Source organism: Alligator sinensis, unplaced genomic scaffold (assembly GCF_000455745.1).
Source record: "Alligator sinensis unplaced genomic scaffold, ASM45574v1 scaffold67_1, whole genome shotgun sequence".
NCBI classification, from domain to species: Eukaryota; Metazoa; Chordata; order Crocodylia; family Alligatoridae; genus Alligator; species Alligator sinensis.
In genome coordinates, this window is record NW_005842111.1 from 305,461 (window position 1) to 316,660 (window position 11,200).

The following is an 11,200-nucleotide window of genomic DNA, read 5'->3' on the forward strand; positions in this document are numbered from 1 at the left end:
AAGTGATAGGAGCAGGTTCTATTGCTGAAAAAGGTGAAAAGTGAGTTGAAGAAATCAAAGAGGATAAACAAAGCAGTTAACCTGTGGGCAAAAGGGTTAAAAATAATCCAGGTAATGGGATAAAAATCCATAATCTCTGTTGAGACCATACTTTAACACAATTCACATTGCAGAGGAATGTAGGCAGCCATGTTAGTCTGAAATTAGGTAGAAGGCAGGGTAGAGATGCACCTGATTAACAACTAAATCATGGATGCATGAAAACTTCTACATCTCTGATTCAGTTAAGATATAAAATGTACCTATCCTGCCTACAATCTGGTTTGTGCATGATTCCACATTCAAGTTAATTGTAAAAGTTTTTTTTTCATTTTTTTATTTTTAGTCTTTAGGAACAGCTACTCTGAGGTTAGTGATGGAATATCCAGGGTGGTTGAAATGTACTGCCACAGACTTTTCTGTCTTTTTGGAATCAATGTCAAATCAGTGTCTATTCATTATTTCATGTAGGGATTCCACCATCTGTCCAGTGTAGGGCAATGTAAGCAGTAAGTAAGGGTAACACGAAGAAAGATACTGATAGGATGCTTGGGAATTTGTACTACGGAAGTCCCACACTACAGTATTTAATCTGTTCAAGTACCAGGAATCTTCCTGTCCAGGTGATTTGTATAATGGGAGGCTGAAGCCATTATACCTATTAGCCATAAAAAGCCCCTCTAAAAGAATATTATTAGTCTCTGTCTACGTTAATTTTTTTTCACATTCAGTTACAAAATGACTATGAAAACTATAGTTCTGGTTATCTTTATCATTAGTGTAAGTAATAAAACTCACATCTTTCATATGGAAAGCATCCAAGAACTGGTAAGCATACGATTTTATTGATCAGAAAATTAATATTGTTTTTTCAACAATTAAATGAGTAATGTTTCATATTAAGAGTGAAAATGAAGCAAAAACAAAATAAGTTCACATTTTTCGTTTCAGTCTTACTCTATAAGCAATAAATACAATGCCATAGCTTCATTAATCTTATTTACATTGTACAATACTTGAATTTTGCCTAATTCCAAGCATAAATGTTTCATGGCATGTAATGGTAACACAAAAGTATGTGTTGTAGCATTTCTACAGCCCAGTACTCACTATGAAAAAAATACAGAATGCCAAAAAGTGTTAAGTTAACATTTACAAAAAATGGAATAAACTGAGATCCCAGTACAGGCCTCGAACTAAGTGTTGTTTGTGGCAATTTGTTAAATGAAGGCAGTAGGATAAAAATAGACACATTCTATTATTTGAATATCCAGACATATAAAACTAACATCTTGATATTACAGATATCAAATATTACACAAGATTCTAAACAAGAGAGATTGAAAATACTCATCATACATACAAATGTGGAACTGCAGTGACAAATGCTGTCCTGTTAAAAAGAACTATTAAAAATGAACGGTTGCCTCTTTTCCTTCAGAATATAAGTAAAAACTGCACAATGATTTGTCTCATGTGCTCTAATAAGGTATAAAACAAAAAACCACAAGGAAAATCAGCATAAGGATTTGATGTTTTGATTAAGCATCACAGTAGAAAGAAATCCTGCTTTCAGCAGCCGAGGATGTAAGAGTGATATGGTAAGAAAAAGAAGTAGGAAACCTATTCTACAATGAAAGTGCCAGGTGGAAGATGTTCTACTTCAAACTCAGTGTACAATAGAGCTATATAGTATTTGGGGCACAATGCCCAGCAAGGGTTGTGTTTCATACAACCTTGCAAGGGCTACATGAATGTAAACTCTTTCCTAAAGAGAAGAGGGCACCTGACAGTACATTGTATTTCTCCACTCAAACTGTTAGGATAACCCTTTTACCTAAAGCACTGTAGCTGTAGCCATCATCTCTTGATGTGCCATACAAATACAAAGCTCTCGTGAAATGACAGGGTACTACTGGCACCCAGTCCTTTCTTCAGTAAAGGATGTGGAGTTGCACTAACTGAAATAAAACTGAGCTCTTCTAATTTAACTCTGAGATTACAACAGTTTTTCAGCTATCATTTATGATTTAATCATGATAGTCTAGTCAGGCACTTTTGAATCAAGCATCAGGAAATCTTATGTAAAGAAACCCTAAGGAAGTTAAAAGCTTAAAAACGTAGAACTTGCTGTTTAGATTACACATGGGCATATGTCTTCCAAGATAAATGTGAATTAGTTAGGCACCTGATTATTTTGACGATTGATTTCAGTGGGAGATAGGCCTTGGAGGATCTGGACCATGAACTTAAAGAGCAAGATCTTTAGTTCATGTAATTCTACATATTTCCACTGACTTGCAGAGAACTATGCTGATTTACAGCAGACGAGAATCTAATCCCATGCGTGAAGTTCACATCTGAGCAGGATGTCTACACCACTTAAGTTTTCTAGGAATTTCATTCAAACCAAATAATAATAAAAAAATGTTGTTCAAGCAACTTGGTCAGAAAGCAAATTGGTAAGCAGGTTGTATCCCTCACAATAGTAAATATTATGACACTTGATTTCTAGAACCTGGCACTGAAATAAGTACAGCTTCCATATGACTTTCATGAAGTTCATATGCACTCAGTCAGACACCTTGTTATCTGACCAAAAATCTTGATGCCTGCAACATGTCTGAGTTTCTATATTTTCATAAAGTTTTTAGCAGAATCCCTTCCAAGTTAAACACCAACCAGTAGAAGATCTAAAATATATGGTAAACTGCAAGTGTTATGAATGCACTGCATTTTCCTAACATCTTTTGAAACTGCAATGATGAAGACAAACATTATCCAAAGCCTTAGGAAATCACACACCAATAAGCACTGGGTTAGCTAAACCTGAATTCATAATGTTTAATCATAAGCTTTTAAAATCAAACTGTTTTTAGAAAAGCTTTTTATTACCTCTCGGGCTGGCTTTCATAAATCAGAAATATTTTTGTATGATAAAATTCTATCAACCCTGCCACTAGATTTTCATCCTTTTCAGTTTCCTTCACTTAAACAAGCCATTAACTAAAAATAAAGTGTTTTTCTTTCCTCTTTGCTTCTAAACAGGATTTTCTGAGCGCGATGGTCATCTTCTACCATGCTCCCCTAGTCTTGATTTTTTTCCTTCCATTTCTATATAAAAATACACTATGTAAAAAAATAACACTTTTAAAGCATACATAAAATGCTGTATTCAAAGACATTTTCTTAAGACCTTTTTAACAGCCTTCACAATAATTGTTTGTTTACCATAAATTCTATTCCGACATCCTTATTCACGAGGAATAGAAACAATGAACTCATGGAATATAGTACGGCTCAACTTTGAGTAAACTGAGGCAGATTCAAACCTTATACAATCAACAATCACAATATAATGTTGAATTTCCTAAACAATACACTTTAAAAAGGCTCCAAAGATTTTTTATAAGACAGAGCTTATACTGTAACAAGCTTTCTGAACACTGAAAAATTCCAACATACAAAAAGAGGCTGAATAAGTATCTGTCTTGGATGGCTTAGGAACAGTGCATCCTGCATCCATGCAGGAGGTTGGGGTACATGACCCTTGGGGTCCTTTCCAACTCGATAATTCTAAAAATCACCTAGGTCTAAGGTCTTGACACTATTATTTAAATAGCATCCAATCTTGCATGTCATTTCAGGCAAGACTCGCAGAGCGTCAATACAAATTTTGCCTTATAAGCTAAGGATCAAGGTATGTGTTAAAGAATAATTATCTTTCAATGCAAGTAGACTTGCCAAAGATCCGCAGCATGTTTAAGCATGCCTTTAAGTTCCATCAAACTCATTTGTGAATAAGCTTTGTTGAAAAAGGAATTAAAAGTTACATGTGTACTAATAATGGACTTTTCTAACTAGTGCACCTAACTAGTACTGCTCTCATTAAAGTCAACAGGAAACTGCCACTGAAGACACACACACACACACACACACACACACGCGCTTTTCAGAATTTGTTGTACAGCATTACATTGCAGGATAGATGCAGTTGGGTGGTTTCATACCGCAGATTTCTGGCAGTAGCATCTGTATCCTTTTATGCTTGGTTTAAAACAGAAGCAAAAATGAGCCAGCTCACTGCCAATATATCAAAGTCCATTATCTTAAATCAGGGCTCGGCAACCTTTTAGGAGTGGCAGGATGAAGTAATGGAGTTCATTCAAAAGGTGGGTGTCTCACCACCAAATTGCCACCTATGTCCTGGCTTTGCAGGCTGAATTAAATCACTGGGGAGGCCAAATCCAGCCAACAAGCCATAGGTTGCTGCAATCCTGCCCTAAACAGTCTGTCTTTCTAAATAGTTATATGTTGTTGTATATGATATTAACCTGGACATCTTATTGTAGTTCTGGCACTTGCCTTAATCACTTGTTTAGGTTGCATGTATCAGTTGAAGTAAAACATTACAATATGATAAATAAAGTATTTACAAGCTGAGTTCTTGCAAATGAAGTGGCTTACAATATAACCTAGTCTTCATACAAGCTTTCAGGAAAATAAGAAATCTTTCATTGATTCCCTTCATACGAAAAATTGCCAACTTTGTCTACACGGTAGAAACTGAAGAGGCAAAGTCTGTATTTTTATAAATGTACTTTTATATTTGTGCATACATATATATTTATGTGTCCATACTGTATTGACACACATACATGCGCACACACACACACACACATATATATATGTATGTATAAATGAATATACATGTGAGGAATATGTTGTCTTAGGTTGCATCATTCAGGAAAAAACGTCCCAGGTTTGGCAAAAATCTGGCCATGAAGTCACTAAATCAACAGGTCAAGTTCATGAACTCTGAGGATTAGAGTACTGAAGATCTAAAGAGTCTCTAGCGGTCAGCCATATAGCTTTTCAGTTTTTAAAACAACCGTCTCCATGTCATGGTATCCTTTCCCATTTAAATGTTCAGTGGTGGAATCATGATTGTAGCTGTAACCCTGAACATCACTGATCGATGATACTGTGTAGGAAGCTGTGCGAATAGCATCTGAGTGACTGAAGCTGTGTTCAAATTGGATTCTGTACTGGTTCCAGTGTCTTCTCAAAACAGCTTGGACCTGTTGCATTAAGTGAACAGGAAGAAAGGAAAAACATTATATATACTTTTTTGCAAGATACCTTACATTCTGTAGTTAGACTGTGAGTACATGGCAATATATGCAAACATCTGAGATGTTTTGAAGGAAATATAAAAGTAGTTAGGTACACTGGTACATCTTGAATGGTATAATTATATTTTACATTTTTAGTAATTTAATGCTTACAAAAGATGCTGGATTAATAGTTCTGGAGACTAGCTGGAGTTCAAGTTTCTGCTCTCCTTCACTAATGTGCTTGACCCGAAGTGGAAAGACCACTTTTAAGGATGAGCAGCCACCTCTATTAGCAACTATATTCAAGAGTTCAGTTCCTTGGTAGATACAAATTCATATATTAACACCGATATCTTACTTGCACCTTCTCTTATTCTGATTAAGCCCTCATCAAACTGATAGAAAATACAATTTCCTGAATTGAGTTCATCACATGTTCTTACCCTGGTGAAAAATAAATTTGATAAAATAGCTGAAGGCCTCAGTGTCCCCAGTTTGTTTATATGCTTCATTGTAAGGATATTTTCTTTTTCACTTGGCTTCCTCTAATACAATATGGCAAAACACCTGTGCTCCACAAAGGCTGGATTTACCAAAAGAGCCACATTAATGAAATTCACAGGGAAGGGGTCAAGTGAAAAATGACCAGAATTCTGAAACAGCTGCTTTTAGAAAGACTCAAGTTAAAGTCTTTGTTTATGTTTTTCCTTGTGCTCAAGAGGCAAAAGGTTATGCACTAATCCTGCCATTTAAAATGAAGTTACATTAGGAATCAAATTTTAGCTATATGGTCCCTTAATTTCATCTCAGCTACAATCTAGCGTTCTCTTTGCACAAATACATTTATTAGTGCTGGCAGTTACCAGAGCTGTTTGGCTACTGTTATTTACAGCTGCTAACTGTGGATGAAAAATGGATAACAGGTGTTAAAAACTTGCCCTAATGTGATGAGTATTTAATATAACAGCAATAGTTCAACTATAATGGGGTGCTCCCACCCTTGTGGGCTCAGCCCCACCAGCACACAGCTTCTGCATGGGGCTGCTACTGCTGCTGCAGCCCCTGGGGACCTGCTCCACTTCCCCGGTCTCCTTCTGGCTCTGGGCAGCAGGTAGGGAAGCAGTGGGGCTGAGGCTGCAGCTGGGCAGGAGCGCAGAGCATGGGGCTGGGGTTGGTGGCAGCATGGAGCCCATGCCCAAGGGGTTGGCAGCAGCATGGAGGTTGGCTGGCCAGTGTGTGGGTGTGAGGGAGGGTGGAAGGTGTGGGGATTCCCCCCCCACCACTCTCCCTATTGCATGCAGCCCCAGTAGGTGGTGGCAGCAGCAGCAGCAGGCGGGGTGCTCAGGGTGCAGGTGTCCGGTGGGGCATGGCTCCAGCCAGCACTGTACACTGCAGTGAGGGGCGCAGTCTTTGCCAGGTCATTTGTATTGCCAGCACTCCCTGCCACTCACGCACACCCCTGCACTCACAGCATGGGAGGGAAGCCCCGTGTGCTGGAGCCGGCTGCTTTTCCCACCAGGGCTGCACAGCACTGGAGAGAAGCCTCAGGCACTGGAGCTGGCTGCCTTCTCTGGCCCCCAGGGGAAGGCACCTGGGGCTTCCCTCCCCTGCAACACAGCCCTGGTGGAGAAAGCAGCCAGCTCCAGTATGCGGGGCTTCCCTCCCATGCCCAGTGAGTGTGGGGGCTGTGCTTGAGTGGCAGGTAGCATCAGGATAAAGATGGCCCAGGGGAGGCTGCACCCTTCACTGCAATGTCCAGTTCTGGCCGGAGCTGTCCCCCACTGGGCGCCTGTGCCCTGAGTGACCCACCTGCTGCCGCTGCACCACGGGAGGAAATGAGGGGTGGGGAGTCCCACACCCCCACCATCCTTCCTCACACCCCACAAACCCACACCCTGCCCCCACAACCCCTGACATATATATAACCCCCAACATATCCTATGCCCCTCCAACACAGTCACACCCACTCAAAACTCCCCACACTCCCCCACATCCAACCACACACACAAAACCACACCCCCTACACCCCACCATACATATCCACTACACACACACACACCCATCACACGCATACCACACATACACACACCAGAAAGCCAACCACCCACACCCATACCCCACTACATCATACACCCCCCCACCACACCATGCACGTACACCTGCAACCATACCCCACCATACACCTCCCCGCAATATACAAGACTAAGAATTTATTTTTGAGTTATTATGCAATTACTCTCTATATACAACACAAACAAATCATGACAAAATATTTTTCATAATAAAATTAAAATACGTTATAGTAGGTGTTTGACTTTTAGTGTATGATTTGGTTTTTTTCTGGTTCTAAGATGGCAACCCCCCTCCCAAAAGGAGCATTTCCAGGGGGCAAGGGGAGGGACTTCTGGTGGCAAAGGTCAGGGGTTAGGGGTAGGTCTTCCAGTCCCAAGATGGCAACAAGGTGGTGGGGCAACTGTCAAGGGGTGGGACTACCCATGTGGCTCTCAACAGCTCACCAAAACTTGTTAAGCGGCCCTCCACATGATATAATTTCACACCCATGAACTATAATATTTATTTCCTTGTTAGGCTTTCAGAAAGGATTAAAAATGATGGGCGCCTAACATGTCGGGGGGCTGATTTCCGAGAGTGATATGGTAAAATTGTCTTCACAAATGAAATATCCAAAATCACCCAGTTGTGTCAGATTTATTGATGAGCACAAAATTGCAAGATAAGCCACGACTTGCAAGAGTAATGGTGACCAACTATTGTGGGTCAGTACTTTCATTATGTCTTGTTTTTGTTTGGCTGACATTTTCTAGCACAATGGGCTTATTTTGCTTAAGGTCGCTGTGGCTTTAATTTTGAAAGAAAAATAAAAATAGAACAGCACAGACATAAACTTTGGACTTCCTGAAGTCTGTTATCAAAGCCTTAGTTAAAAAAGGGCTTAATACTTTTTTTTAAAAAGAGACAAAAAATAAACTTAGACAATTATCAAAAGAAATCAGTTAAAGTAGGAAGCCAGTATATTTTTCCCCATCTGGATTGCCATCTGTCTGAATCCACTGCAAGCCTTTTAGTCTGCACTTCATAAGTGCAGATCATCAAAGCACTGAACAGGTATTAGCTGCCTAAATACTTTTGTGGATCTGAGTCCTAGCTCTCTTTACGTAAAAAAATCAGTATCTCTGTCTGGAGCTGTATGTACTATTCTAGTTTACATCAAAGGAAGTTCTGCCACATATTGAGTAAGGTTAGTATGCAAGCTTAATTCTTCACACTGTAAAGAACCCATTTCAATTAAATGAAGCTGTGAGTCACAGGAATGTTATAAAATATCTGTCTTTCTGAGACAGGAACTTCAGAAGTTGCTAAAATCCCACTCTACCTATTATTCTGATGCTGTGACCTAAACTCTCAATATGAAAACCTCAACTCTCAACTGATTAAAAGATACGTGCAGTCCTAAATGAATGTTAACATTATTATCATTACTAATTATTTTATTTGCCAAGAATGTCCACAGTACATGCACACAGTAAGCCATACACTGAAGAACTGATAATTTAAAATTTAAATAGATGTGACAGACAGCTTAAGTTTTTTTAAAAACAGGACATTTGGGGTGTCTATACATGTGATCTGGGGGTGGGGCGGGTGCTTTAAATAGAGCGGCTCTGAGAGCTGCTCAAGTTAAAGTGCCCAGAGCATCTTGTGTATCAGCATCCCCATGCTTCAAAATGGTGGCGGGGGCACTTTGTTTGACGAGCTTTAGATAAAACGCCCTCTCCACCATTTTGGAGTGCGGGGATGCTGACACATTAGACATGGAGGCTGGCTGGAGCACAGTAAATACCATGCTCTAGCAGATATGATTAATCAAGTCTGCTCCAGCACGCTGTAATTATAGTGGGTTTCAGCAGCCTCCATGCTCATGTATAGGCACCTCAAGGGTCTTGTTACATGTTCAAATTAAAGTGGGATAGAAACCAGCTATAGAGTTGTTACACACTTTCAAGCACTAACTTTGTTGGCTCTTTTTATAGATCAATAGTCATTTTTATGGTGTGTTAATATACTTCTTACATGTGGCTGGTCTAAGTTTAATGCGTGATTAACCAGTTAATTGTGTGATAATTACTTTGCACTCATGGCCAGTCTTACTTTGCACACGTGGTTGGTTTAAATTTATTGCGCTATTAACCAGTTAACTGTATAATATAGGTAACTGTGTAGCAGGGGCCTGAGATACAGTGAACCAGAGTGACTTGCCCAAAGCTACAAAGGCTGCCAATTAAACTGAGACCTCTTGTATTCTACGCATGAATTTATTTCTTATGCCTGAACTCCTGGCCACTAACTTCCTACATGCTCAGCATGCTCTGGCCACTAGCTTCCTACAAAACTCAGAAACACAGTGATAGAGGTGCTCTGGGAGTTCTCTCCCCAATATCTCTCAAGCATTCTGAAGACAGAGGTCTTGTGAGAAGCTGCAAGGGACATGCCTGCACATCTTCTCTGCTTCATTTCTGGGTTTGGCAAATGCAAGTTGTCGTGGTTAGGCAGAGCAGGCTTGCAAATAGCTCTGTCGGAGAACACCAGAAACAGTGTAGCAACATGCTTAGGCCCTGGGACACATTCATTTCATGGCATGATGGGATCTGAACCCTGATTGCAACAATTAGGTCTCCTACCTACAATGCTACATGTACATGGCAGAACATGTGAGTTTTGGGATCAGGTATCAGATCCCATCACACCATTATTACTTGCCAGTGCAGGGGAAGCCTAGGATCACAATCCAGGGCTTCTTTTGCACTTGCAAATTGAAATCTGGTACCCATAGTCCGGCATAAACTGGCATCTCAGGGCCTGGACCAACAATCAGCTGTGGCAGGGCCTCAGAATTCAGGAGAGGTTCCCTGATACCAGAATCCCCATGCACTGGGGATGTCAGAAAACCGTATGTACAACCAGGCTGCACACATGGTTTTTAAAGGTCTCAGTGAACCGGGACCCAGTAAAAGGTCTGTAATCTCTCCCCCAATCACAGGGTCCTTGTGGCCAGGATGTGTCAATTGCCTTGCTCCACAGCTCCCTGGGAGCTAGTGAAGCAGGGCAAGGTAGGCACACTACCTCCTAACACTCCACAACCTGGTACCCTGACAACAGCAGGGTGCAACTCCATTCAGGGCTGTCAGCCTGTTGACCCAGGGGGAGTTGTCAAGCAAGCCCTGCCATGCAGCTGGCATTAGGCTGCATGGTGAGGTTACCTTGCCACACATTCAGTTTAAGGTGTCATGGAAACCAGTCACAAAAATATGTCACGTATTTTGTAGAATATTTTTGTGGTTGGTTTCCCATTTTTTCTTGCTATTAATTGCCTGAAAATGTGTCTGGGTTACTATTTATGGCATGAATAACTTATTAATCACTTCTTAAATGTAACATCTAACTTTATAAAGCTTGGGATGCTCCAGACTTCTATTGCTATTGCAGCTCTTGCTATGCTATAGTTTAGCATATGCATTCAAGAAGTCCGATCTAGGGAAGATTTTAGAAGTTATGCAATATTAGTTAGGAGACATTGGGATAGTGTTGCTGCTTTCAGCCTTCTTAATTAATTAATCTTTACAGTAAACACCTTTCTACTGCCAAGGGAGGAATGTTCAGCGGATGCAGATTCCAGCACCAGTATTTACTATTAATCTGTAGATCTCCAGCTAGAGAAATAGCATGCATATGTTAATGCTTCTCTAAAGGTAGAAACAGAAGTCACCTTTCATCACCTTTGTGCCACCATAGAAACTTTTACGTCAGAGTGAAGGCAGGGCAAACAGATATCCATGCCTCTTGTTGTGCCATATATATATGCCCCAAATTTGTGGCTGCCACAAAATTGGCATTCATTTGTGCTGTTATTTAGCAGATAATGTCTGTCTGGTTTGTGGTGGGAAAGCCTGGGCAGTCCAGAGCTGTCCAAAATCTCCAGCCAGTCTGGGGGCTTAAGGGGGCTCAGTTCTGCACACCCAGGAATG

The 11,200-nt window shown here is 40.5% G+C and overlaps 1 protein-coding gene across 5 annotated transcripts in view; it reads right to left on the reverse strand.

Moving 5' to 3' along the window:
• Positions 1 to 859: 859 nt before the first annotated feature.
• CALCRL (calcitonin receptor like receptor) overlaps positions 860 to 11,200 on the reverse strand; it is a 122,224-nt gene continuing 111,883 nt past the window's right edge. For all 5 annotated transcript variants that reach the window (XM_006024626.3, XM_025205323.1, XM_025205327.1 and 2 more), the window contains one exon: positions 860 to 5,120. In XM_006024626.3, the coding sequence (XP_006024688.1) occupies positions 4,899 to 5,120 (222 nt within the window). In that variant the 3' untranslated portion in view covers positions 860 to 4,898. The remainder of the gene's footprint in view (positions 5,121 to 11,200) is intronic.